The sequence below is a fragment of the Taudactylus pleione genome, unplaced genomic scaffold (assembly GCF_031769625.1).
Source record: "Taudactylus pleione unplaced genomic scaffold, aTauple2 ptg000202l, whole genome shotgun sequence".
Lineage (NCBI taxonomy): Eukaryota > Metazoa > Chordata > Amphibia > Anura > Myobatrachidae > Taudactylus > Taudactylus pleione.
Window position 1 is genome coordinate 12,483,582 of NW_028284604.1, and position 26,760 is coordinate 12,510,341.

Here is a 26,760-nt window from a genome sequence, read left to right on the forward strand (position 1 = left end):
CATTCTATATACTTATAAGGAAAACTAATCACTGAGGTCTTTATGTACATACTGTTTAATGGTTTATATTATTATTAACGATCACTGTGCATTTGTGCTATACCTGGTTATATGTTATATCTCATGTAAATGTGAGCCAGGCTCACAAATTTTAGAAATCCCTGAAATCCCGCGCAAGTTTTGCTACCTTCCTGCATCCAACCCGCTTCTCTACTGAAGTGTGCAGTGACTTGTTGACTCAATTTGTAAGGAATTGCTGAATTAACCAGCGAGAAGTGGCCGTAGATCCCGATGCAACACTCCCTGCTCTTGCCCATCACTCCTGGGATATCCATTAGAACAGGGACGGGGAACCTCCTGTCCGGGGGCCGTATAAGGCCCTTGGAGTCATTTGGTCTGGCCCTCAGAGCTTTATTCTTCTAGACTCATCTGGCTATCAGGGTGCATAGAATGGCACACTGCAGCCAGAATCTATGCAGCAGTGCTGCCTGGAGCGTCCTTAGGATGCTTCAGATGGTCACACTGCTGCCCTTACAGCTCCCTGGAGCATCCTCAGGATCTCCGTCCTTTGCTGTAATCACCGGTGATTGTGGCCACGCCCCATGTGACATCACACTGAGGGGCGTGGCCTGCACCAGGCCCGTGAATAATGTTATATATATCAAAATGGCCCTTGGCAGAAAAAAGGTTCCCCACCCCTGCATTAGAAGTAGGCAAGTGCGCTGTAAGCAATGAGTTGTTCTGACTATATTAGCCATGATGCATATTTGTCAGGTGTGCAACATTCCAGAGGCATTTTCTATTGACTGGGCTGTTACCAGTCATAAGTGTACAGATGCATTAGATCTCTATAAAACTGGGTACATACCTGTCATGCCGTTCTTGTGATTCCCGACCCATGCATGCAATATCTTAAGGACTATGGACCTCATTCAGAGCCACTCACAAAAAGCGAGCGCTCGCTCTGAATGAGGATGGCTGCTTTTCTTTTTAAAGGCGGCCTCCTGGCCGCTCGCTAAGCTGTGGATTGCCACCCACAGCTTTAGCAAGTGACTAGGTGATGGACCATTGCGACCATCGGGGCTTGCAACGAGACCCTTGCGGTAGGGTCTCGTCTACCGCAAGCCCCAGGTAGCTTCCTGCTCTAACAGAGCAGGAAGCTCCCTACTGACATCACTGGTGATGTCAGTAGGGCCGCCTACAAACGGCAGGCGTTCCTTCAGGAACGCCTCCGTTTGTCTGGCCACCCCCCACCCCGCCTACAAAACGAGGCGAGCTGTCGATCAACATCGACAGCCGCCCCTTTTGTAGCGAGCCCCGGAGCGAGTGCATTTGTCGAGCGCTACACGTGCGCAGGCCCTCACCATCGACCCGCTTGCGAGCAGGTCTAAATGAGGTCCTATGTACACACCTTCGATCATGTTTTCTCAGAAGAAAACTGGTCACATCGAAAGATCAGGTTTTATGTGCAGTTTAATTTTTATTCGATTTGATGATACAATATCAGACAAAAAGTGTAGTGTCTACTGCTTCTGCTCAAACTCTTCCGGCTGTTAGACCGGCTTTGTGTCTTTTCAGCAGATATTTTAGAGTAGATAATGTTGAGGATCGCAAGTTAGATTGTATAACTGTGTACGCACTTATCTGCACAGTGATCAAGACTTCCGAACGTAAGTGAAATCGAAAGTAAAACCGCATGGAAACTGTGGTTGTACAGCTCCCTGGTAAATTGTTTTAATTTGCCAGTGGCAGAAAGGTAAATTAATGCCCTGCATATAGAGTCAATTCTGTAAATCAGCCCTAACTGTGCATCCAGCGTAAGATTCCAGGGGCGATGGGGGGGTTATTAATTACGCGGCCCAAGCTAGTAGTTTTATTCCAAATCTTAATGCGTGGTTGTGGCCACACACTTAGACCATCTAAATATTAGTACCAACCAAATTGTTGGCCAGCATTTCATTTTTACTATGACCAAAATCCGTGCAGAAATCACCCTGTTAAGAAATTAGAAAAAGTATAAGCAAGTTACCCATGTAGCCTTAAGTTTGCTCAGACCACGTCATACTTTTATTTTAGCCCTTAAATTAAATAAAATAGGCGTTTGTTTTTTTTTTGGTGGGTGCATCTGAATATAATACAGGAAAACAAGCATTTAGATTTAGGGATTCTGGGTGGGGAAGAAATTGGACAGCTGTGGGACCCTCTTCACCAAATAACTGTGTGGGTAAGTTATGATTAAGTCCAGGGTCCTCTCTGTATAGAATGCTTTGGTATTGTACTACGATCAGTAGTTATGTCATTTTGGGTAGGTATAGTGCCATATGTCTTCATTTAGTACTCCTCAAAGTGATCAGAGTCACCTGTCTAACAGCAAAGTAGAAATTGTTTTTAAATGTGTGCAAGTGTGAACATTATATATCTACTGAGTGACTGAAACTGAAAGACTCAAGTAGTGTTGGTCATAAATAATGTTGTGTCAAGATTCCGAATGGATGGAATTATGTGCAGAATCTTGGTAATAAAGTCTACACAGCATAGTTAGTCAAAATGATTTGGCCATTAATTGACACTTCTGTATGATATTCATTTGAATCTTTCCTACTGAGAGTCATTGTAGATTTTAGATAAAGTGTACTGCAGACTGCTGCAGGCTGAAACTTTGTTGCTATGCAGAATTAATTCCTAATAATATGTATTGCTATTTATATGGGATCCTGTAACTTTCTCATCTAGCTATTACATTAGTGAGAAGTTGCCTGGTAGTGAGGCATTAACATATATTCACTTTAAAGAGAGTTAATGTATTATTGACTTTGCATTACTCCTAACAGAATAGTAATGAATCCTGTAGCCTGCTGTGCGGTGGAGGGAAGGTGCTGTGTCTGACTGAGTCACTGGAGCATTTTCCAATCAGTAAAAAGTATGGACAATACTTTTAATTAGGCTTGGAGTTCAGCATAGTTATGTAACCTATGGTATGAAAGTTGATGCATTGCTAATTATGTTTCCACATATAAATATGTGCCTGATGCTGGGTAGGTTATATGCAAGTTTGCGTATATCCACAAAACAAGCTGATAAATCTGTGTACAGCACTGCATATTTTCTCGCATCTGACACTTGTAACTGGAGAGCGTGGATGCTGACTACACATTAGACAATATCTTTCGATTCGGCGCATCGGACTGACATATCGGGCACATCGTCTAGTGTTTACCCGCTATGTCGCTGACTATGTGCACTCCCATGGGCCATCAGTGATGTCGTTAGCTACCGAATGCATCACGGCCCCCGCTGTTGCTCCATCGATGCCCACATCGGCAAGTGTGTATGCATTTGCTGATGCTGGCTCCCCCACCGGGTCCCTTCGCTGCAGATGTCCGGCTGGGTACATATCGCGTCTAGTGTGTACCCAGCCTAAGGGTGCGTTCTCATAAGTATGAACAGATGCAGATAAGCCTGTCACTAGCCATCTCAGTTGCGGGTGTCTGAGGGCTGGAACAAATACTCTCCGATGGTGATAAGTCGTCAGCAGTAACCACTCCTGATTGGCTGATAGTGGTTTCCATCATTAAACTTTATTATATGATTTTATGTTTTTAAATACATTTTTCTGGTATTTTTATACGTTTGTGGAAAGGAATATCTCTGCTGTATTACTGTTTTTTAAATATGATTTTATGTTTTTAAATACATTTTTCTGTTATTTTCATACGTTTGTGGAAAGGAATGTATTACTGTTATTTAAATTCCAACCTAATAATGGGTGATTCTTTGTGCGACGCATGGGACATTTACATACACTCAAGTATGTGAACGTTTTCTATACCACAATTTTTTTTTCTGGATCCAAGGGCCCTATATATCAATCTTTTTTTTTTATTAAAATATTGTAAAAAACTGATGTTCCTGGGAGCAAAAGGGAAAAAAAAAAAAAGGGAGCCGGCAGCAGTGCATGCACAAACCACTCTCAGGGTCTGTCCCTACATGTGATATTTGATACATCCTTGCGATACATTCAAATATTGCATTGCAAATCCTGGCGAATTTATCACATTCGCATCTGAGATGCGTAATGTGATAAATAGGGCCCCAAGTCTTAAATACTTAATTTGTAGAAAATATACACCAGAAAAAAATTTCACTATGGTAAACCCTTCCTTCTGGAATATTTGAAAATTGAGACACGGGACTCTCTGAGTTTTTAATAATTCCAGAAGGAATGGCTTACTGTAGTAAAAATGTTTTCAATCAATGAAGTATTTAAGACTTGGACACCAGTAAAAAAAAATTGTTATAGAAACCGTTCATGTACTTGAATGTATGTACAGTAAATGTCCCGTGTGTCACACAGAGAATCACCCAAATGCATTTTTCGCTATCAACACAAATGTTAAATAACTTTTCTTGTGTTGTTGACCTTGTTGTGAATATGACTATATATGGGTGTATGTATGCCTGACATGAATCTGGTGCATATGCTATCGATGCAGAGTTGGATGTACCCTATTATGAAGCATAGAGACATAAATGTACACTAGTTTTACATGCGATGTTGAGGAGCATAAATTACATCCAATTGACATACAACTCAGTATCAGGCCCTGTTATTTAAGGGTTAAGGATCTATCACTCAAAAACAAAAATGATGTAACCATTAACCAAGTAAGGTTACCTAGCTACGCTAACTGTAGGTACCATGTAACTTGTGTGTTGTCTTCAAGATTCCACCTGGTCTCTTGTCCTGCATGGGATCTAACCCTGGAATTCTCCTCACTGATGGCCACAGAGCAGTCATAAATTATTGTGGTCTTATGTCCCCCCGTTGATAAATTTATCATTTTTTTCTTTAATCCAATACATTTTTCGCACTCTTATTATTCTCCATTGCCGAGCACATGCAACTACGTGCGCTTGAGTTGATGTAACTGGGTGTCAACTGGGAGTTTTTACCCAGGCTAAGTGTTCTGAGGATGTCACCGGGAATTCGCGAGAGGCTCACGATTTTTTGGGTAACCCCCCGCAGGATGGGCAGATTTTCCGAGAAATGTGTGGGTCCGTGGGTAGGGGGCAGGGCTAAATTACATTAATTACGGCATTTAGCCCCGCCCCCTCTCCACCAACCCGTGAATCGCGGGCTTTTCCCATAAAGGGAGCAGCTATAGCCTGGCCCCGCCCCCTCAAAGCTTAGAGCAGCAGCTCCTCTCCGGCTACTTCCGGTAGGGATGTCACTAAAGTCGGTAAGTACAGTATGCTCTGAATACAGATGAAGATCTGCACTTACTTCTTAGCAAAAATTGCAGGCGCATCTGCGGCCTTGTTATGCTACACTGAATCAGGCCCTCAGGGTTTTTAATGCTCCTGCAGTGTTATCACATGTATCACTGTCTGCTGACAAGAAAAACCAACCAGTTATTACATGTGAAGCTGCTGCCTGCTGTTTCTCTGCCAAACTGGCGCCGTTGCGCCCCCAGAGGAGACAGCCAAAAGATTTGCAAATATGATGTACATACAGCATTTTATGTAGTTTTTGTAATAAACATGTTTACTCTTTCTTTTAGAATCTGGAGAAAGTGTTCCTGGAGTTTAATCACAAGGAGCTACTGGAGTTCTATAACAAGGTGTGTATTAACTACTAATACTGTGAAATCTGCAAGTGTAAAGCACATGTGTCTATATTCATTTCTTTACTAGGGATATAATTATGGCAATATAGCCGGCTACCTACTGCTTATTGCTGCACACATTACTGGTAAAGTGCAAAAGGGTTGGGTATGAAATCTCGGCTGTCAGGATGCTGCTGGTCAGAATACCGACAGCCAGAATTTTGGCACCCATAGGGGAGACAGGTAAGTGTTTTTCCAACCCCTACCCTAACCCTCCCTCTCCGGTGCCCAACCCCAACCTCCCTCCCTAGTGCCTAAATCTGACCTCCCCATACCCTAAACCTAACCTCCCCACACCATAATCTTAACACTCCCTACCCGGTGCCTAACCCTACCTAAGCCTAACCTCCCCCTAACACCCCGATACTTACCTTTTGGGATGCTGGCGGTTGGGATACTGGTGCAGGGATCCCAACCTGTCGGGATTTCGTAGCCGGTATTCAGACCATTGGCATCCCGCATGCTGGGATGCCAACTACATCCCATGCAAAATAATAGTTGTAATTTATTGTTATGGTCTCTACTTGAAATAACAATGTGCTAGAGCATACCAAGTCAATAGGATTCACCCATAGGAGGTACTCTCACATCCTAATCAGTTAATTGTCTGTAAATACTGTCATGAAACAGCACTTTTTTGCCTAGGGCCACTGTTATTAGGGTCTTGCTTCGACCAGTACTGTACCAGCTTACTGTCCTGGTGTGAGCAGACAGAAACAGATCAAACTCAAACATACCGTATTGTGTTACAGGTGCTGATTGAACAGCTCATTCTAGTCCATTTATTGTTGGTAACGCTCTACACTAGACTTTTCCTAAAATGCAAAGGCTCCTGTTATGGCACACCCCAAAGTTCTGCTAGTTTGAGGAAGGAGGAGTTATATAAAAGTACATTTTAAGTTTAATTCCACTTCAAACATACTGAGAATCCATAATTAAAATTTGGATGTCAAATATCCAATGTTTTGCTGAAGACAGGAATCCGGTGTCACACTCACCAAATATTTTTTTTTTTTTGTGCCTAATCCAGAAAGTCTCATCCGGTTTTGTAAGATGTTCATTGTAAAAGATTTTGACGACAGACTGTATAAATATTATCAGTTACCTGTAGTAGTATTCATCAAATCCATATTTGTGTAGGGAATGAGAGGCACAGATGACAATGTCACAATTTTACACACTTGATGAAAACTATTAATTTAGAATTTTGAAGAACAGAAATTTTTGGTCCCCCCTAAATCTTGCTGAAAATGAATTTCAACTTTGTTATATTGTTAAATAATATAAATGTTTAGCTTTGTATCTAATGGTGTTTCAAAACTTATCCTACACATGAGCACATCAAGCTGGTCTTTGTTTAGGAGACTGATGGACAGTTTGGTGGATTTCCTACTTATCACAAATTGTTACATTCTTTGATTGTGTTGTCATAGAGACAGGGAACTTAAAATATCACTAGCATTTGCCAGTGAAAATCCAAAATATCATAACAATCATCAATTATTTTCAAGAGCCACAAACATTTTCACTGCAGCGCAGTTCTGATATCATATAAGAACAAATCCTATATATAAACAGGACTAGAACATAGGACAGGGACAGTTGCTGTGGAACTACACATCCCAGCATGCCTTGCCTCATTTTTGCTATTAGTGCATGCTAAAACTGTGACCGAGCATTCTGTGATGTGCAGTCAGTAGCAGCTGGGGGCTGCATTTTGAATACCCTTGACTTAGGAGTTTGACCAAAAAGATAGAGACATGAGAAACTTACAGTGGCCATACCTATAAACACTTACAGTCTAGAGCAGTGGTTCCCAAACTTTCTTATTGAGAAATCCAGAAAAATTATTAAATTAAGTAAATTGTGCTCACCTTTTACCTTTATGTTCAGTTGTATGGTGGTGGATAGGGTTTCACTTCTGTTTGTCTATATATTTTATAATTGGCAGCCACCAGCACTGGTTTTGCCTTTCACATTGACCATAAATAATTAGTTGTGGTCCTGGACCACCAGACCTGCATTCTCCAGATACCTCAATCTGAGAATCGCCAACAGTGACTTATGGTTACCTTAGCACGTCCGGTTAGTCTAACACGGTACTGCCACCACCAACAAAGTTAACGGGAGTCGTTAGGTTCTCCGCTCAAATCTCGATATGCACACTCACTTACATATAGGTACGTAGCTTTGACCTCACAGGCTCGTGAATTCGACAAGAACACGGAGAATACACTGGATGAAGAATGTTTAATCCGAAAAATATTTCCTAGGTTATTGATTACAGAAAAAGGTAGTACAAATATGGACAATACAAATATCACAAATAAGTTTCAGAAAATAAAAGGAATTAAAATGAAAAAGAACCCAGAGTCTTTACATCTAGACTCAGTCGTGAAGGAGACACAGGAGCATTAGTCCTCAGGGCTCACAAGAACACTTATCACTGAGGGAGATGCATAGTTATACTCTCACAGCTTCACTAGCCCCCACCTTTGGATTTTTAGCTCTTGATATACACTGGGCATTAAGAAATTGGTCACACCCTTCCATTGTATATAGGAAGTAGGGGTCTTGAAACAGTGTGGAGGGGTTTTTAGAAACCAATAAGCAGGTAACATACCATACATTCCTGTCATCTCCCTCCTAAAGGATTTTATCCCATGACCTGGCTTGACCAGGTCTGACCATCTGCATTAAGGATGTATCTCTCCCCCAACTTTATGGCCTGTAGAGATAAGAGATGGTTATCTAGATGCCTGGTTCCAGGAAGACAGAAATCTTCCCCAAGTCATGTAGGAATACAGGTCAAATTCAGGACACTGCATAGAAACCATTTTGTTATACACATATATATTTACATTCACATGACATCATTCATGGCGATTATTCTTGAGATAGATGTCACACCTCCCCCTGAAGATGGGCACAGGAGGGACTGAGACACACGTCACAGCCTTACCTGTGCACCACTGACTACCTCCTCACTTTGCCGGGAGAGTCCATCAGCATTGCTGTGCTCTGCACCCTTTCTGTGCTGGATGGTGAAGGTGTATTGTTGCAGGGAAAGGCTCAATCGGAGAAGTTTACCATTATCCCCAGAGACTCTATTAAGCCATACGAGTGGGTTGTGGTCTGTTATTATGGTAAAGTCTCTCCCATACAGATATGGCTGTAGTTTTTGGAGAGATCATACAATCGCCAAACACTCTTTTTCAATGGTGGCATAGGCCACTTCCCGAGGCAGCAGTTTTTTACTTAGGAAAATGACAGGATGCTCTTCTCCCTGCTCATTGACCTGACTGAGCACAGCACCTAAACCATAACTAGAGGCATCAGTCTGTACACTGAACCTCTTTTTGAAATCTGGGGCCTGCAGCAAAGGGGACTGAGCTAAAGCAGACTTTAGGGCTAGGAAGGCCCTCTCACAGTCCTCTGTCCAATTGACCACCTGTGGCAACTTCTTTTTTGTCAAGTCTGTTAAGGGCTTGGCTAGGGTGCTGTAGTGGGGTACAAATTTTCGGTAGTACCCTGCAGTTCCTAGAAAGTACATTACCTGTTTTTTAGTATTAGGGGTAGGCCATGCAACAATAGCCTCCACTTTGTCTGGTTCTGGGCGGAGAATACCTCCCCCTACACGGTGCCCTAGATATTGCACCTCTCCCATGCCAAGCTGGCACTTCTCGGGTTTGATCGTCAAACCTGCCCCAGTGATTCGGCCTAACACACTATTCAGATGGATAAGGTGTTTCTCCCAGGTCTGGCTGAACACTGCGATGTCATCCAGGTAGGCAACTGCGTATCCCTCCTGGCCTTCCAGCAGGTCATTAACCAGGCGCTGAAAGGATGCAGGGGCATTCTTCATACCAAAGGGCATGACCAGAAATTCGAACAGCCCAAATGGGGTGATGAATGCGGACCGCTCACGGGCCTCGGGTGACAGCGGGATCTGCCAGTACCCCCTACTGAGATCCATGATAGTGATGTAACGTGCCAGGGCAAGCTTTTCTAGTAGTTCATCTATCCTGGGCATGAGATAGGCATCAAATACAGTGGCATCATTTAACCTCCACACTTCTTTGGGACCAATACCACTGTGGCAGCCCATGAACTGTGAGATCTTTGTATCACCCCTAGATGCAGCATCTCATCAATTTCCCTTTTCATTGCCTCCAGCTCTTCTTGGGAAGTACGATATGCAGGCTGTCTGAGGGGAGTCTGATTACCTGTGTTTACATGATGTGTAACCAAGTGTGTCTTTCCAGGCTTTGCTGTGAAATGGGACTGAAAGGGTTGTACGGTGTTAGCTAGCTGTTCCAGCTGCATCTCAGACAGCTCAGTACTGTAGTGGGCATTTGCCAGTGACCCCCCCCTCTTTTCCAGCAGCTACCAGATCTAGTAAGGGGTCGGGTTCCTGATCACTCTCAGGCAAGCTACACACAGCTAATACACATGTCCCTCTGTCATGGTACTTTTTGAGAATATTGATGTGGTACATCTTCTGTCTCTTACGTCCATCCCCCTTTTCCACTACATAAATAACATCATGGAGGCACTACACTACAGTGTAGGGGCCTTCCCAGGCAGCCTGTAGCTTGTTCTGCCTCATAGGGATCAGAACCAGGACCTTTTGGCCCACCTCAAATATGCATTCCCTAGCGCTGCGGTCATACCAGAGTTTTTGTTTTGCCTGCGCAGCCTTCAAGTTGCTCTGTGCCATTCCCATTAAAGACTGCATCTTCTCCATGAACTGTACTACATAGTGTACCACAGACTGTTCAGGAGTGACTGGCTTACCTTCCCACTCTTCCTTGATCAAATCTAGAGGGCCTCGCATGCGGCGCCCATTTTGGAGTTCAAAGGGTGAGATCCAGTTGATTCCTACGGCACCTCGCGGTATGCAAAGAGGAGGTGCGGCAGGAACCTCTCCCAGTCTCTTCTCTGGGACTCCACAAAAGTCCTCAACATTTGTTTCAGTGTGCTATTAAATCGTTCGACCAATCCATTGGTGGCCGGATGATACAGGGATGTAATCAGATGATTCACCTGCATCCTCTGACAGAGACTCTGCATGAGGCGGGACATGAACTGGGTACCCTGATCAATTAACATCTCCTTGGGAAACCCACCCAAGAAAAAATGGTGATAAGCGCATCTGCTACCTTGTCTGTGCGAATGGATGAAAGAGCTACCTCTTCTGGGCACCTTGTAGCATAATCCACTACAGTCAGAATGTACTGTTTTCCTGAGCTGCTGGGGATGGCTAGGGGCCCCACAATATCAACCGCAACCCTCTCAAAGGGCTCAGATATGATGGGAAGGGAAATGAGAGGAGCCCGCCCCACATCACCAGACTTCCCAACTGCCTGGCACGCATGGCATGAGCGACAGTAATCAGCTGCCTCCCTCCCTCAACCGAGCTATGGTTTGTCTCACCCCCAAATGTCCTGCTAAGGGGATCTTGTGTGCTATTTTCAGGAGCCCAGTTCTGTAGATCTGAGGGATTACAAGCTGCCTTTCACCACCCCCAGCTGTGACCCCTTCTCTATATGAGTCCATTTTGCATAAAGATTCTCTCTGATTTACCCTCCAGACCTGCCTCGCTGATACTCCCCCTCACAGTTTCCAAACTGAAGTCTATCTGCTGTTCTGCTTTGAAAGCAGCACTTCTCATTAGCTGATCAGGAGACAAAATGTGATTTCTGTCCTCCCCTATCCCAGACTCTGTGGTGACAGCTCCAGCAGGAGAGGAGGAGGGGGGCTGAGGGGGATGAATCTCTGGTGACACACTCTCCCCAGTTGCAGGGGTTAACTCATAGTTACTCTGGGCTGTGGCTCTCCTGGTCATTACTGCTAATACAGGGATGGCATTGTTACTATAACTACAGTATTCATTCCAACCCCTGTTGATGGTACATTTGCAATATCATCTGTTAACAGCACATTACACAGTTTTTCATTAGGGTACACCATTAGACCCATTTCTGACTGACCAAACTCCGCCATGTGGAACTGCAAAGGGTTTTCTGCTAGAACAGAAACTTTGTACATCACTGATACAGTCACATTCATTTGTACTCATGCTGAGTTGGTCAGCAGGGGTCACCTGGGGAAAAACTGGGTTAGATTGTACCTTTGCATCATTTACAGCATCATTCTCAGTTACGTATTTAGTTTGCATTTTCCCCAAATCACACCCCAACAGTACTGTAGCAGGTAAATTGTCCAGCACTCCAACATCCCGGATACCTCTCCTAACTCCCCAGTCAAGATACATTCGAGCCATAGGCACCTCTGGGTGCACCCCACGCACTCCCTGCACAGTAATAGTCTTCCCTGGAATAATATCTTCGGGGCCCACTAAGGCTGGGTGGATGAGAGTCAGGTCTGAGCCAGAGTCTAATAGCCCAAGTGCAATTTGGTGTCCTACCTGGACCGCTTGTAGATTGTCCCGGGGGTGTCCTTGGGGCCCTTCCACACATGCTGCTTGTCCTGGCATCCCCTGCTTCTCTTCACCACAGAAGCCCGAGTGCTGGTGTACTTGTCTGCCAGGCTGGCAGCCTCCTGAGACGTTTTGGGATCCCGATCCAGGACCCACTCTTTGACCTCCGCTGGACACAGTGCGAGGAACTGTTCCTGAAGAATAAGGTCCTTTAGTTGGTCAAAGTCAGTCACCTGCAATCTATCAACCCACTGATGCAACAGAGTTGACATCTGCGCTAAAAGTCCCGCGTAGGTATCAGAGGGACTGCGCTTTGAGTCCCTGAACTTTTGTTGGTAAGCCTCAGGGGTGATGTTGAAACGCTGCAACAAGGCTTTTTTAATTGCAGCATAATTACCATCCAGTTCCTGGGGAAGATCTGCAAACGCTTCCAAAGCTTTTCCTCGCAGCCAAGGGTTTAAATAACTCGCCCATTCGCTGGGGTTCAGTGCAAACTGTCAGCAAGTCTTTTCAAACCCCTTCAGGAACGTATCGAGGTCGCCATCCTTCTCCAATACAGGGAATTGATCATGCCGGGGCTTTTTCCTACTTGGTTCACAGGTGGCGTTCGGGCCACGGAGTCTGGTCAGCTCCAGCTGGAACATGCGCTCAGCCTGGTGCTCCGCAGCCTCAGCCTCTCGGACTGCCTTCCACTTGGCAGCTTCCTCTTCCTGGTCAGCTCGGCGTGCAGCAGCTTCCCTGTCCGCAGACGCTTGGAAGTGCTGTAATAGCTGCAGGAGCAACAAAAAGTATTTTTTCCCAAAATCTTTGAGGGCATTTTGCAAGCATTTATCCAAGGCTATAACCTTACTGAAACTAGCAAAGGTATCCGACCTTTCCCTAGTATCGGTTGTAATGTCCAGTGTCAGAGGATTTCTCCCAACAAAGTTTGCCTCAGCATCGTCCTTTCCAGCATCCTGGCCCTTATCTGCCTCTAGGAGTGCTTGGATCAGCTGATCTTTGCTCTTGTGGGTGCCGACAATCCCTCTGTCCTTACATAGGTCACAAAGCTCATCCTTCTTTAGATGCTTGTACCCAGTGGCCATCTCGGATCTCACTTCTTGACAAATAGAAAAGAAAAACCAAGAGAAGGGGGGGGGACAGAAAGTATTTGCAACTGTATGTCTTTTAAAATATTATAAGCCTTGAGCGTACTCTCCGGTCAATTAGAATGCTGATCCTATCCAGAACCACACAACTAATTGACTTAAGTTCTTATAAAAATAAAAATGATTATCAATATTTCACCGCTTGCCACGATTTGTCACGACCAAGCAGCCGATTCTCCAGATACCTCAATCTGAGAATCGCCAACAGTGACTTATGGTTACCTTAGCACGTGCTAACATGGTACTGCCACCACCAACGAAGTTAACAGGAGTCGTTAGGTTCTCCCCTCAAATCTCAATATGCACCCTCACTTACATATAGGTACGTAGCTTTGACCTCACAGGCTCGTGAATTCGACAAGAACACGGAGAATACACTGGATTAAGAATGTTAAATCCGAAAAATATTTCCAAGGTTTTTGAATACAGAAAAAGGTAGTACAAGTATGGACAATACAAATATCACAAATAAGTTTCAGAAAATAAAATGAATTAAAAAGAACCAAGAGTCTTTACATCTAGATTCAGTCGTGAAGGAGACACAGGAGCATTGGATTCAGGCCAGTTGTCAGGGCTCTCCTTAGGCACAAGAACACTTATCATTGAGGGAGAAGCACAGTTATACTCTCACAGCTTCACTAGCCCCCACCTTTGGGTTTTTAACTCTCTAATTGATATACACTGGGCATTAAGAAATTGGTCACACCCTTCCATTGTATATAGGAAGTAGGGGTCTTGAAACAGTGTGGAGGGGTTTTTAGAAACCAATAAGCAGGTAACATACCATACATTCCTGTCATCTCCCTCCTAAAGGATTTTATCCCATGACCTGGCTTGACCAGGTCTGACCATCTGCATTAAGGATGTATCTCTCCCCCAACTTTATGGCCTGTAGAGATAAGAGATGGTTATCTAGATGCCTGGTTCCAGGAAGACAGAAATCTTCCCCAAGCCATGTAGGAATACAGGTCAAATACAAGTATATATTTACATTTACATTCACATGACATAATTCCTGGCGATTATTCTTGAGATAGACGTCACAGTGCCCCACAGCAGCCTATGGTGCCATAGCACCCAGTTTGGGAACCACCGGTCTAACGTATCTTTACTTATAATACTTGAGCCATTGTTGGCCTGAAATTCTGTGAATTAAGTAAATGATTAATACTGGCATATTTGCCAACAGTCACATTGTTTTTTGGCCTGCCAGGAAAGGTTTTGTGGTCTTGCCCAAAAGGTATATGGGCATGACATGGGGAGTTGTGTGCATGGTTAGGACAGATCAGGGGTGTGACCTATTTTGTCCAATTGGAAATGTTGGCAGGTATTTAATGACATTAGCCACCACCAATAGGATAAGTTAGATTAATGAATTTTGTTTTGTATAGAGATACAGTATATTTATCCCTACAAGTCTCACACCTCAGTTTTAGACTAGCCTCTACATATATAAATTTTACATTTGTAATGAATCAAAATTGTAGTAAATTAACTAAATATGAAATAAAATCTGATCAATGATTAGTTTATGAATTGGTGCATATACAAAGAAGAGCATCATGGTAATCTACTCTAAACAGTATGGTGCCCTTGGTTTTGTTTCTCGTCCCATAGATTAAAAACCCTGGCATAATTATTTATTACCATCCATCAAAATCTTTCCCTTGTGGAAGCGATTTTTACAGTAGATGGCAATTTGTGCCATAGTCCACCGTAGCATCCTGGTCAAGTCTAGTGCTACCATTAGCAAGTCCAAATAGTTGCATAGAGCACAAAAATTCAGAATAATTGTTACGGTGTCTCTCATACAGCGTTTTTATTTATCCCTCTCCCAACACACACTAAGTGCTTTACACTCTAGGGATATAACTTAAACCTATACCTTCCTCATTGGCTGAGTGATGTTGCAGCGACACATCTGTGAGCCAGTAGCCTCACAGACAGCAGTGAGACACTCTTCCCCCTCATCTGCTTGTTACTGACCCCACCCCACTATGGCTTTCATCATAAAATGTAAGAAAAGTTGAGGTAGACTTGATGCCCGAGAAGATCATCTGAATGGGGAAAGGTCAGAATCTTAGATGCTCTTCTTGCTAGCACCAGGCAATGGCACCCTTTTTGTTTCCACCTGATTTTGTTAACTAATCAATTATGTAAATGTTATGCTAATGACTGCTCACAGGGGATATCTTTAGTTCCATGCAAGGATCAGATATGGGGCTCAGTGATGTGGTTCTTGAGCTCTCTGTTCCTCTCATGCCTCCAGTTTTCTTGCCACCCCCAACCCCTACACAATTACTCTCATTCTGCATGAATGTTAAACTGGGTACACACCTAAAGGTTTATTTGTCATTCTGTCTGTCATCTGTTCCCATACATTACCAAATTTTTATTCCAACCATTCAACCATTTGCTCTCAAATGCTGGAAAATAGACAAAAACGATTGTTCAAATAAATTGGTTAAATCAAACTGATTTACCCAGTTTATCTAAACGACCTGTCTGTGTTTCAGTTTTTTGAGAGCAAATAGCCGATTGTCATTTGCTCCCATACTTTCCCAGATATTTGTTCCAACCAGACAGATTGGACAGATAAACCTTTAGATGAGTACCAAGGTTAAGCCTTCAATCCAGAAAATGTTAAAAATCTTTGTTCCTTTGCGAAATGCCAAAGTAGATAAAAAATGATTTCCGACTTTGTCTATATAATCGATAAATACATGTGAAATCTTATATACAGTCAGATGCATAAATATTGGGACATTGACAGATTTTTCATATTTTGGCCTCTATTCACCACCACAATGGCTTTGAAATGAAACAAACAAGATGTGCTTTAACTGCAGACTTTCAGATTTTATTTGAGGGTAATTACATCCAAATCAGGTGAATGGTGTAGGAATTACAACGGTTTCTATATGTGGCTCCCACTTTTTAAGGGGCCAAAAGTAATGGGACTATCAACTCAAAAGCTATTTCATGGACAGGTGTGGGCTATTCCCTTGTTATTTCATTATCAATTAAGCAGGTAAAAGGTCTGGAGTTGATTCTAGGTGTGACATTTGCATTTGGAATCAGTTGCTGTCGACTCTCAATATGAGATCCAAAGAGCTGTCACTATCAGTGAAGCAAGCCATCATTAGGCTGAAAAATCAAAACAAAGCCATCAGAGAGATAGCAAAAACATTAGGTGTGGCCGAATCAACTGTTTGGAGCATTCTTAAAAAGAAAGAACGCACCGGAGAGCTCAGCAACACCAAAAGACCCGGAAGACCACGGAAAACAACTGTGGTGGATGACAGAAGAATTATTTCCCTGGTGAAGAAAAACCCCTTTACAACAGTTGGCCAAATCAAGAACACTCTCCAGGAGGTAGGTGTATATGTGTCAAAGTCAACAATCAAGAGAACACTTCACAAGAGTGAATATAGAGGGTTCACCACAAGATGTAAACCATTGGTGAGCCACAAAATCAGGAAGACCAGATTAGAGTTTGCCAAACAACATCTAAAAAAGCCATTACAGTTCTGGAACAACATCCTATGGACAGATGAGACAAAGATCAACTTGTACCAGAGTGATGGAAAGAGAAGAGTATGGAGAAGGAAAGGAACTGCTCATGATCCAAAACATACCACCTCATCAGTGAAGCATGGTGGCGGTAGTGTCATGGCGTGGGCATGTATGGCTGCGAATGGAACTGGTTCCCTTGTATTTATTGATGATGTGACTGACAAAAGCAGCAGGATGAATTCTGAAGTGTTTCGAGCAATATTATATGCTCATATTCAGTCAAATGCTTCAGAACTCATTGGACGGCGCTTCACAGTGCAGATGGACAATGACCTGAAGCATACTGCAAGAGCAACCAAAGAGTTTTTTAAGGCTAAAAAGTGGAATGTTATGCAATGGCCAAGTCAATCCCCTGACCTGAATCTGAGTGAGCATGCATTTCACTTGATGAAGACAAAACTGAAGGGAAAATGCCCCAAGAATTGCAGGAACTGAAGACATTTGCAGTAGAGGCCTGGCAGAGCATCACCAGGGATGAAACCCAGCGTCTGGTGATGTCTATGCGTTCCAGACTTCAGGCTGTAATTGCCTGCAAAGGATTTGCAACAAAGTATTAAAAAGTGAAAGTTAGATTTAGGATTGTTTAGTTTGTCCCATTACTTTTGCCCCCTTAAAAAGTGGGAGGCACATATAGAAACCATTGTAATTCCTACACCGTTCACCTGATTTGGATGTAATTACCCTCAAATTAAATCTGAAAGTCTGCAGTTAAAGCACATCTTGTTTGTTTCACTTCAAAGCCATTGTGGTGGTGAATAGAGGCCAAAATATGAAAATTCTGTCAATGTCCCAATATTTATGCACCTGACTGTACGTGATTATGTGCCAATACTATTCATAGACAGATGGATACATTAACATTTGCAATGCCAAAAATAAATAAAAAGGTTGCAGATTTGCAAATTAAACAATAACAGGTTTGTCATGCAATGGATCGATAATTTGCTATGTCAAAGTAAGCAATGAAAACTCCTCAATGCATTCATTAACAGCCAATCTCTGTTGCTTTAAGTTGTACGTTTATTGCCCATACATATCTATCTATTTATCTATTGTGACACAGTCAGATTAGGGGGTCCCTCTCCTGGGTAGAGGACTCCTTCCTTACACACACAGGAGCCGGGAAACAGTACGCCAGACTGGATTCGAGTACAAGCTGGTCGGCGCCAGTCTTTATTGTGCAAAACAGAAATAACATAAAGAAACCATAAACAGACATCCTAGCCCTGTCGGGGCTCTAACCTTACAATTGGTTCCCTCACTACAAGAACCTGGCAGGGCCTAGTGCCCTCACCAGCAACAAAGGCACAGCACAACACTTACAGATAGGTTTTTCAAGTGTCTCTGAGCAAACTCCCTGCCTGCTCTCCCAGGTGAGACACTCAGCCCTAAACAAACTAGGCTTATATTGGCCACTCTCAGGTGGAAACCCTAACAAGCCTGTTACCAGGCTGCAAGGCCCAAAACCTGGAGTGGCCGTGGGTGGAGCCCTCCCTCTCCTCTCACCCACAACCCCCAGGTCCCAAACCGGCTTTTCAAAAAGCCGAGACTCAAGCCTGCTACACTGCAGACTTTCTCCTGGGGGTTTAAAACACATAAGACAGGAATCTGGGACAAATGTACCTGCCACAGACCACTTTACCAGTGATCCTATCACACTATATACATAAAATTATTTTATTATTTTTGCAGAAATTGTGCACTTAATTCCATCTTTAGAAATAGCGCTCAATTATCTCTCTGTGCACAGAGAATTAAACACAATCAAATGATACATTTTTCCCCTCCATAACAGCTCAGCCACCACTATAGTGCCAAATGAGAAAATATAATTTGCTGTAATAAAAAGCAGGTGTTCAATTCTCTGAAATGTTGAATATTCATTTAAGCTTTCAAATGAAATGGCTTTTTTTGAAATCGATATTCTAAGATTCTGTTACAATTTAATAACTCTACGCAAATATGTTTAATATGCATAGCTTTAACACTGCTCTGTTTTGTGTATGTGTGTGTGTAAATAATCTTTATACATGAATCTCTTCTTTTTTTTTTTTTTAATAGCTCGAGAGTATCCAAGCACAGCTGGACTCCCTTACGTGATGTCTTAAAGACGGGCTCTTCCACTGCACTCCTGCCACCTCATTATTTTGTATAGAAGATAGATTGCCAAGCTGTGTTTGTTAAAGGAATCAATGGGCTGCTTCCTGTAAAATTATATGGCTTATCTCCTCTTAGACTAGCAACATTAGCCGAGGGAGATCATTGTGAAGGATGCCGAGAGTCTAATTGACTTTCCAGTTTCATTCTGTGAGTACAGAGTATATAATGAATTATTCTAATAATACTGAACAAAGTAATGATCATTCCAAAATCCATTTATAATTCTATAATATCACTAATATAAACACATGTATACATTTTCTGAATCAGAACGTTAGGATTAATACAGACACATGGAGGCACAATAAAATCTCAAGGAAAACTTATATAGTAGTAAAACTTTTCTTAAACATGTGGGTTAGACATTGTGGCATGATTTTTAGCCATGAATCAGCTATTGTGTTCTAAGGATCTGCCTCTCCATTAGTACATTCGTAATCTCCACACACTCTCTTAAACATAGATTATATACAAAATAAACCATAATCAGATTGATTAAAGGAAAACTCCACCGACCCTCAATTGTAAAACAAACCACCCTCCCTCACTATCTAGGATCCAGTGTGCAGAACATCTGCCACACATCAAAATATCTCCACCGATCATCTATAATGGTCATTTGTTCTGCGGGAGAAGGAAGGAGAGTTTACAATTTCAGTACTCATCATAGATTGGCTGCTGCTGCAGAAGTCTAGTCTCTAAAAATTATTTTTCCATTAAGAGAATTAACTGTTACAGGCATTGGAGGGTTGAGTATCTGACAAACAGAATGGCTGAGGTCCAAAACAAAGGATACACTCCTTACCTCTAATTAGGAGCTTATTTTACTATGTAGTTTAAGATTAGGGTCATGGTAGACCACTTATTTAAGGAAAGTATCCATAGATATTGAAACCTTCTTTAACATATTGTGGAGCTTCAGAATAGAAATCCGTAGGGAAAAGTGTTTGTGCCATTGGATTAGTTAGCTAAATAGCTGTGTAGCAGAAAGGAGAAAAGGAATAAGAGACACAATGATGAAGTGTGCTGTTGTAGAGAATTCTTTAACATTGTTTCTATAGATTTAGCTGGGTTGGGTACGGCATCCTAACAGTCAGAATCTGTAAGTATTATAACAGTTACCCTAACCCTTCCATCCCGCAGCCTAACTCTAATCTTCCCCTCCTGCAGCCTAACCCTAACCATCCCCCTAGTGCCTAACCCTCCCATCCCACAGCCTAACCCTCCCTTCCTGTAGCCTAACTCTAACCCTCCCTTCCTGCAGCCTAACTCTAACCCTCCCTTCCTGCAGCCTAACTCTAACCCTCCCTTCCCGCAGCCTAACTCTAACCCTCCCTTCCCGCAGCCTAACTCTAACCCTCCCTTCCCGCAGCCTAACTCTAACCCTCCCTTCCTGCAGCCTAACTCTAACCCTCCCTTCCTGCAGCCTAACTCTAACCCTCCCTTCCCGCAGCCTAACTCTAACCCTCCCTTCCCGCAGCCTAACTCTAACCCTCCCTTCCCGCAGCCTATCTCTAACCCTCCCTTCTTGCAGCCTAACTCTAACCCTCCCTTCTCGCAGCCTAACTCTAACCATCCCTTCCCGCAGCCTAACTCTAACCTTCCCCTCCCGCAGCCTAACCCTAACCCTCCACCCCCACAGCCTAACTCTAACCCTCCACCCCCACAGCCTAACTCTAACCCTCCCTTCTCGCAGCCTAACTCTAACCCTCCCTTCTCACAGCCTAACTCTAACCCTCCCTTCCCGCAGCCTAACTCTAACCCTCCACCCCCACAGCCTAACTTTAACCCTCCCCTCCCGTAGCCTAACCCTAGCGCCTAACCCTCCTCCTAAACCTAACCCTAATACTTACCTACACAATCTGTCTGTATTCTGACTGTCGGGATGTTGACTACATTCCATTTAGCCTACACCTTGCACTGCCATTTGTTATTTAAAGGACGACACCAGACAATAAGGTGTTTTCAAGATTCAAATATGATTTGCTTCTATCCAGTAAATCTAAAAATTGTGCTTTGTAGTTTTAAGTCCTATTTTTACCATTAGGTTTCTGCATGTTAATTATTTAATTTCTTCTTCCTCCCCTCCCGCCAGCAATAAATCCTTTGTAAGTGTATTCAGATAATTTTAGTATAATTGTCCTAATTGTATTTAAAATGCAAAGTAGCACAGCAAGCCAGCTTGGTTTATTTCTGTAAAATAATAATGGAAATGCTGAAACAGAATTTAAGTTTTCAACAGTATAGACCAAAGCTGGGCACACATCTAGGAGATATATCTGCAGATGATGGATGTTCATACACACTGAACCATCATCTTTCATGTGTCCACAAGTCCCGCAGGCCAGGGGTCGTGCCGTGGCTGCTGGTGCTCAGGCGGTCGGCTGATCGCCTGTACACACAGCACAACGGGCAGATATATCTGCCATCGACTGTGCAGCACAGCCGTCGCTATATGTCTGTGAACGATGTCCTTCACAGACATATCGCTGGTACACCCTGGCCGACGGGCACTAGATATATTGGCCGATCAATTGACTGGCCAATATATCTGCCAGTGTGTACCCAGCATTAGACTCCAATGTCTGTAAATCTTTGAATCAGCTTCCTTGGTAATTGGTAGACTTCAAAAATATGGTTTGGCCCTTTATTAACCAATAATATTCTAGCTCTAAGTTTTCTGCTACAGTTTAGAATATGACAGCAAATGTCTGATTGGCTTCTGTGAGTAATAGCATTTATTTCTTCTCAGTTACCTACCATTTTCAGAAATGTACCCATAGTGTCTGAAGCTTATAAGGAGATGTATATGACAATAGTATTTATGCATTCATGTGTGTTTGTAAGTGCCCTACTAATGATACATTTTCTGCTAAGCACATTAAGTTCATCCTACAAATACCACTTCATGGTTGAAATTCACAGTACATATATGTCCTTGTTTTGCTTAACTATCTATAGATTTACAGTACATTACTTTGTTGGAATTCATTAGTTATTGTTTAGTTACAGAGCATAAATGTTTATATCAAATCTCCAATGATCTTCCCTTAGGCTCTTTGCTGCTGAATAAAGTGACAGGTTGAGATGATGGAAATCTGAGCGGAGTGTGAAAGTCATTGAATTAATTTTTTTCTGGCCAGATATATGCATTATGTCTGACTGCGGCACAAATGGAGAATTAAACACCAATGTCTCCCAATGCAGGTTCCATTGTCTCTCAATACAGGTGCAAAGAAGACAAACAAATGGGTTTGACATTTTCCATAATTGTATTGGCTTGTAAACCCCAAAGGTAGAAATGAAAGGTCATTAGCTGACCGCTATAAAACAGAGCAACAGGCAGCCAATTTCTCATTTATTGTGTGTGTTATAATATTGGCCACCCACGCTGTGATATCTCATATAATATTGGGCAACTGAACCAATATTGCAACTTGGTGCCAGGCTATTGGACATCTTGTAAAATGCAGTTAGTAGATCACCACTATTGTGTTTGTCAAAATGTTAGTAAATAAATGAGACCTTGATCCTGTCCCGCGCTGCTCAGGTCATACAGTAGAAATTGCCAAGCATGTCCAACTTTATCTCATCTGTTCAATTTGACCTTCTAATTGGGTGTCCTAATTGCGGATAGGACCAGATTGTAGTGATGCCATCCAATCTGTATGTGAAGTGAGTGTTATCTGTAGTTATAAATTATTGTAGGACATGTTGAATATAACCAGTAAACTTAACTGTTTAGAGCAGTGGTTCCCAAACTGGGTGCCGTTGCACTCTGGGGTACTTCAGGGCACTTGCAGGGGTACCAAGGGTTGGTGGACCAGGATCAAATCAAATTTATGGTCAATGTGATAGGCAAAATCAGTGATGGCGGCTACGAATCATAAAATATGTGGACAACCCTTTCCACCACCATATAATTGAACCTAATGCTGGCAGGTAAGCACAATTTACTTAATGGAATAATTTTCGCTGAATTTCTCAATAATAAACTTTTGGCCTAAGGGTGCCATGAAAATAATGCTGATTCTCTAGGGCACAGGTTCTCAAGCTCGGTCCTTAGGACTCCAAACAGTACATGTTTTGCAGGTCTCCTCACAGAATCAAAAGTGAAATAATTAGCTCCATCTGTGGATCTTATAAAATATGTCAGTGAGCAATGAATACTCCTGTGCACCTGCTGGGTGACCTGGAAAACAAGGCCTGTGTGGGGTCCAGAGGACCGAGTTTGAGAACCACTGCTCTAGTGCACCGTGATTCAGGAACGTTTAGGAAGCACATATATTGGTATCATTTTGTGCCATTATGAAGACTGCAATGTATCAGTTTTCAATCGAGAAATAGACAATAGCATTTGCCAGTGAAAATCCAGTGTTTGCCCTTTTCTGGAAAGTTCACCTTTTAAATGGAGAATATTTTACAGTATCACAGATGAATGTTTTTACTGTGGACAAATCTATGTAATCTCATATTTTAATCTTGTACATGGTGTGCCAACTTGATTTTTAATTGAAGTCACTAACTTTTTTATTTTTTCCTCCTCATCTTGCCACTACAAGCATTAAAGGTCGAAATGCCCCAGCTAGGTAACTGCTATGTTACAACACTCTTACTCGGCGCAGCAATAGGAGCCATATCTGAGCATACAAATGTTAATACATTACAGCTTATGAGTTAGAACAAAGATATGTATATAGAGAGAGAGAATCAATATGCAGATCGGCGGCACTCTTAGGACTTCAATTCATTTAAAGAAAGAATCAAATCTAGGCCATGGTTTATGCCAACGTTTCAATCTCCTTTATTGGAGATTTTCCTCAGGGACCAACAACATCTATAAAATGTACTCATATATATATAGAAAAATTAAGAAGAAAAACTCACCCATGTGCAGACCACTGGAGGCCGGCGACGGGGCAAGTGACATCACAATGCCGCGACCCGCTGCAGACGTCCTCACACCACGGACAGCGTCTAGTTGCTATGGTGACTAAACCCTCACCAGCAAAGTAGCGAACAAATTAAAAACATGGTGAATGTCCAGACCTAATCCTCAAAGCATGGAGGCAAACACACAATGCAATTACCTGTGTAAATAGTAAAGTATCAACATACTAATGAAGCAAAATGGCTGATTACAGCTCATCCACGGCAATGTATATGTTCAAAAGTGCTGATAGGTCTAGCTAACATGAATCAATGTAATATCAAACAGAACAGGAGAAGATTACATGATAGTCTAAAACTGGAATGTAGCTGAATCCTGAAAAGAAATGATTATAACAAATAAACCTAATGGTTACAAAAAACAAGCCAAATGCAAATTCTCATTCAAGCCGCAAGGTGCCACACTGTTCATTAAATGTATCCAACGCGCCTCAAGACACAAAAGGGATTTCTCTCTGTCACCCCCTCTAGGAGAAAGCGGTATATGATCCACAATTTTATAGCGCAAAGTGGGAAGAGGGTGCTTGAATTCTTTAAAGTGGCAAGCCCCCGGTTGATCAGAGTCTCTCCCATTAAGAGCTAATCTAATAGTAGAACGGTGCTGAGCTATTCGGTCCCGGAATTGACATATTGTCTTTCCGATATAAACCAGGCCACAAGGGCATCTGAGATAACATAAATGACAAAAGTGCTGGTGCAGGTTAGTATGTGCTTGATATAGATTTCACGTCCTAAATACGGGTGCAAGACATAATTGCCTATCTCCATGTATTGGCAAGTAGCGCAACCCAAGCACCTACTGTATAGCAGCCTGGTTTTTTGATTAAAAATGTACTTCCCTTTGGTGCTGAAGAGAATCCTGTTATGTCATTTTTTACCAGACTGTCCTTAAGATTCGGACCTCTACGGTAACCCTGCATTATCTTGGAATCTTTCAAACTTTTCAAGTTGGGATCTGTAGTGATTAAAGGCCAGAATTTCTTAATAGAAGAATCAATGTAGGAACTGGCATCGTTAAAAGTATATGGGTTGCGCTACTTGTCAATACATGGAGATAATATGGGTGCAGGGTGTGCTGTGCACACGGGCCCCCGGGTCAAGAGCGGCCCTGCACCGCAGATAAGCCCCTCTGTATATGTGTATCCAACATAGTAAATATCTCACTGCTTCCATTCATTACACAGGAGTGTTCTTTTTCCAAGAAAGCTGCAGTCCTCAGTATTCAGCAAACATTACACATGCCCAGCAGGCACCGCTGCCTCACTCTGAAGAATCCCTCCTATGAGGCTGCTGCTGATCTTCTCCATGGGTCAGAAAAGCATGTCATGAGCTTCACCAATCAGAGCTCAGCACAAGCCTCTCTGACCTTTTGTGCTAAGTCTCATGGGACTTACTGAGCTGCCAGCAATGCATGCACTCATTGTGCCCCAATGCTTAATCCCTACATTGCAGCCTCAATAATCTACTCCCCTCTTATGAACACACATGAGCTATTTACTTATCTTTCTAAATTGACCATAACATCCACAACCTGTTGCCATAAAAAACTTTCATACAAACACAGAACTATATTTATGTCTCTCTCCTTCTACTTCTCTTAGCTGGTGACATATCACCAAATCCAGGCCCTACACACATGCCCTACTCACGGAATATAAATCCAGCAAACCTCAGACACATCACATGCCTCCCATCACCCTCCAAAACACTGAAATGTGCCTTATGGAATGCACGCTCTGTCTGCAACAAACTAACATCCATCCATGACCTCTTTATTTCTAATAACCTCAATCTTCTGGCATTAACAGAAACATGGCTCACACAAACAGACACTGCCTCTCCTGCAGCACTCTCGCATGGTGGCCTACACTTCACACATACCTCCAGGCCTGGTAATAGTAAAGGAGGTGGAGTAGGAATACTACTGTCCCAATCTTTTACATACAGTTATTCCACAGGTACTATCCCTTATATTTACATCATTTGAAGTACATTCTATTAGGACTTTCACTCCTTTCTCTCTGCGCATTGCTGCTATCTATCGTCCACCTGGACCACCCAATCAATTTCTGGAACATTTTTCTGCCTGGCTCCCTCACTTCCTATCCTCTGACATCTCCACCATCATGGGTGATTTCAATATCCCCATTGACAGTCCACAATCCCCTCATGCCTCCAAACTTCTCTCCTTAACATCCTCTCTTGGCCTCTCCCAATGGACTGACTCCTCTACTCATCAAGATGGCCACTGCCTTGATCTTGTATTTACCAGACTATGCTCAGTTTCTGATTTCACTAATTCTCCTTTCCCTCTCTCAGATCATAACCTTATCACCTGCACACTCTCCTCCATTACATCAGCCTCAATGCCAAGCAAATCAACCAAACCTCCTCAAACCCGCAGAGATATTAATGCTATTAATTTTGAACAACTATCCACCTCTCTGCAACAATCACTCTTACCTATTTCTACTTTCACTTCTCCTGAGACTGCTGTATCACACCTGAACCAGACCCTAGAACTAGCCCTTGATGAAGTAGCTCCAGCTACCCATCACATTCCGCGTAGACTTAGACGTCAGCCGTGGCATTCCAAATTCACAAGACACCTACAAAAACTCTCACGTAAAGTAGAACGTCAGTGGCGAAAGTCTCATACTCCAAGTGACTTACTCACGTATAAGACAATCTACCACTCTTATCGTAATGCACTGGATAATGCCAAACAGATATATTTCCAATCTGTTATCTCTGCCCAAGCCTCTACCCCCAAGCGACTTTTTAATACATTTAAATCACTTCTTAACCCTCCATCACC

At 42.7% G+C, this 26,760-nt stretch overlaps 1 protein-coding gene across 1 annotated transcript in view; it reads left to right on the forward strand.

Moving 5' to 3' along the window:
- Positions 1 to 22,094, forward strand: part of COMMD10 (COMM domain containing 10) — a 440,901-nt gene extending 418,807 nt beyond the window's left edge. Inside the window, exons 6-7 of the mRNA XM_088477704.1 lie at positions 5,562 to 5,621; positions 18,894 to 22,094. Of these exons, the coding sequence (XP_088333830.1) occupies positions 5,562 to 5,621; positions 18,894 to 18,932 (99 nt within the window). The 3' untranslated portion in view covers positions 18,933 to 22,094. The remainder of the gene's footprint in view (positions 1 to 5,561; positions 5,622 to 18,893) is intronic.
- Positions 22,095 to 26,760: the final 4,666 nt, after the last annotated feature.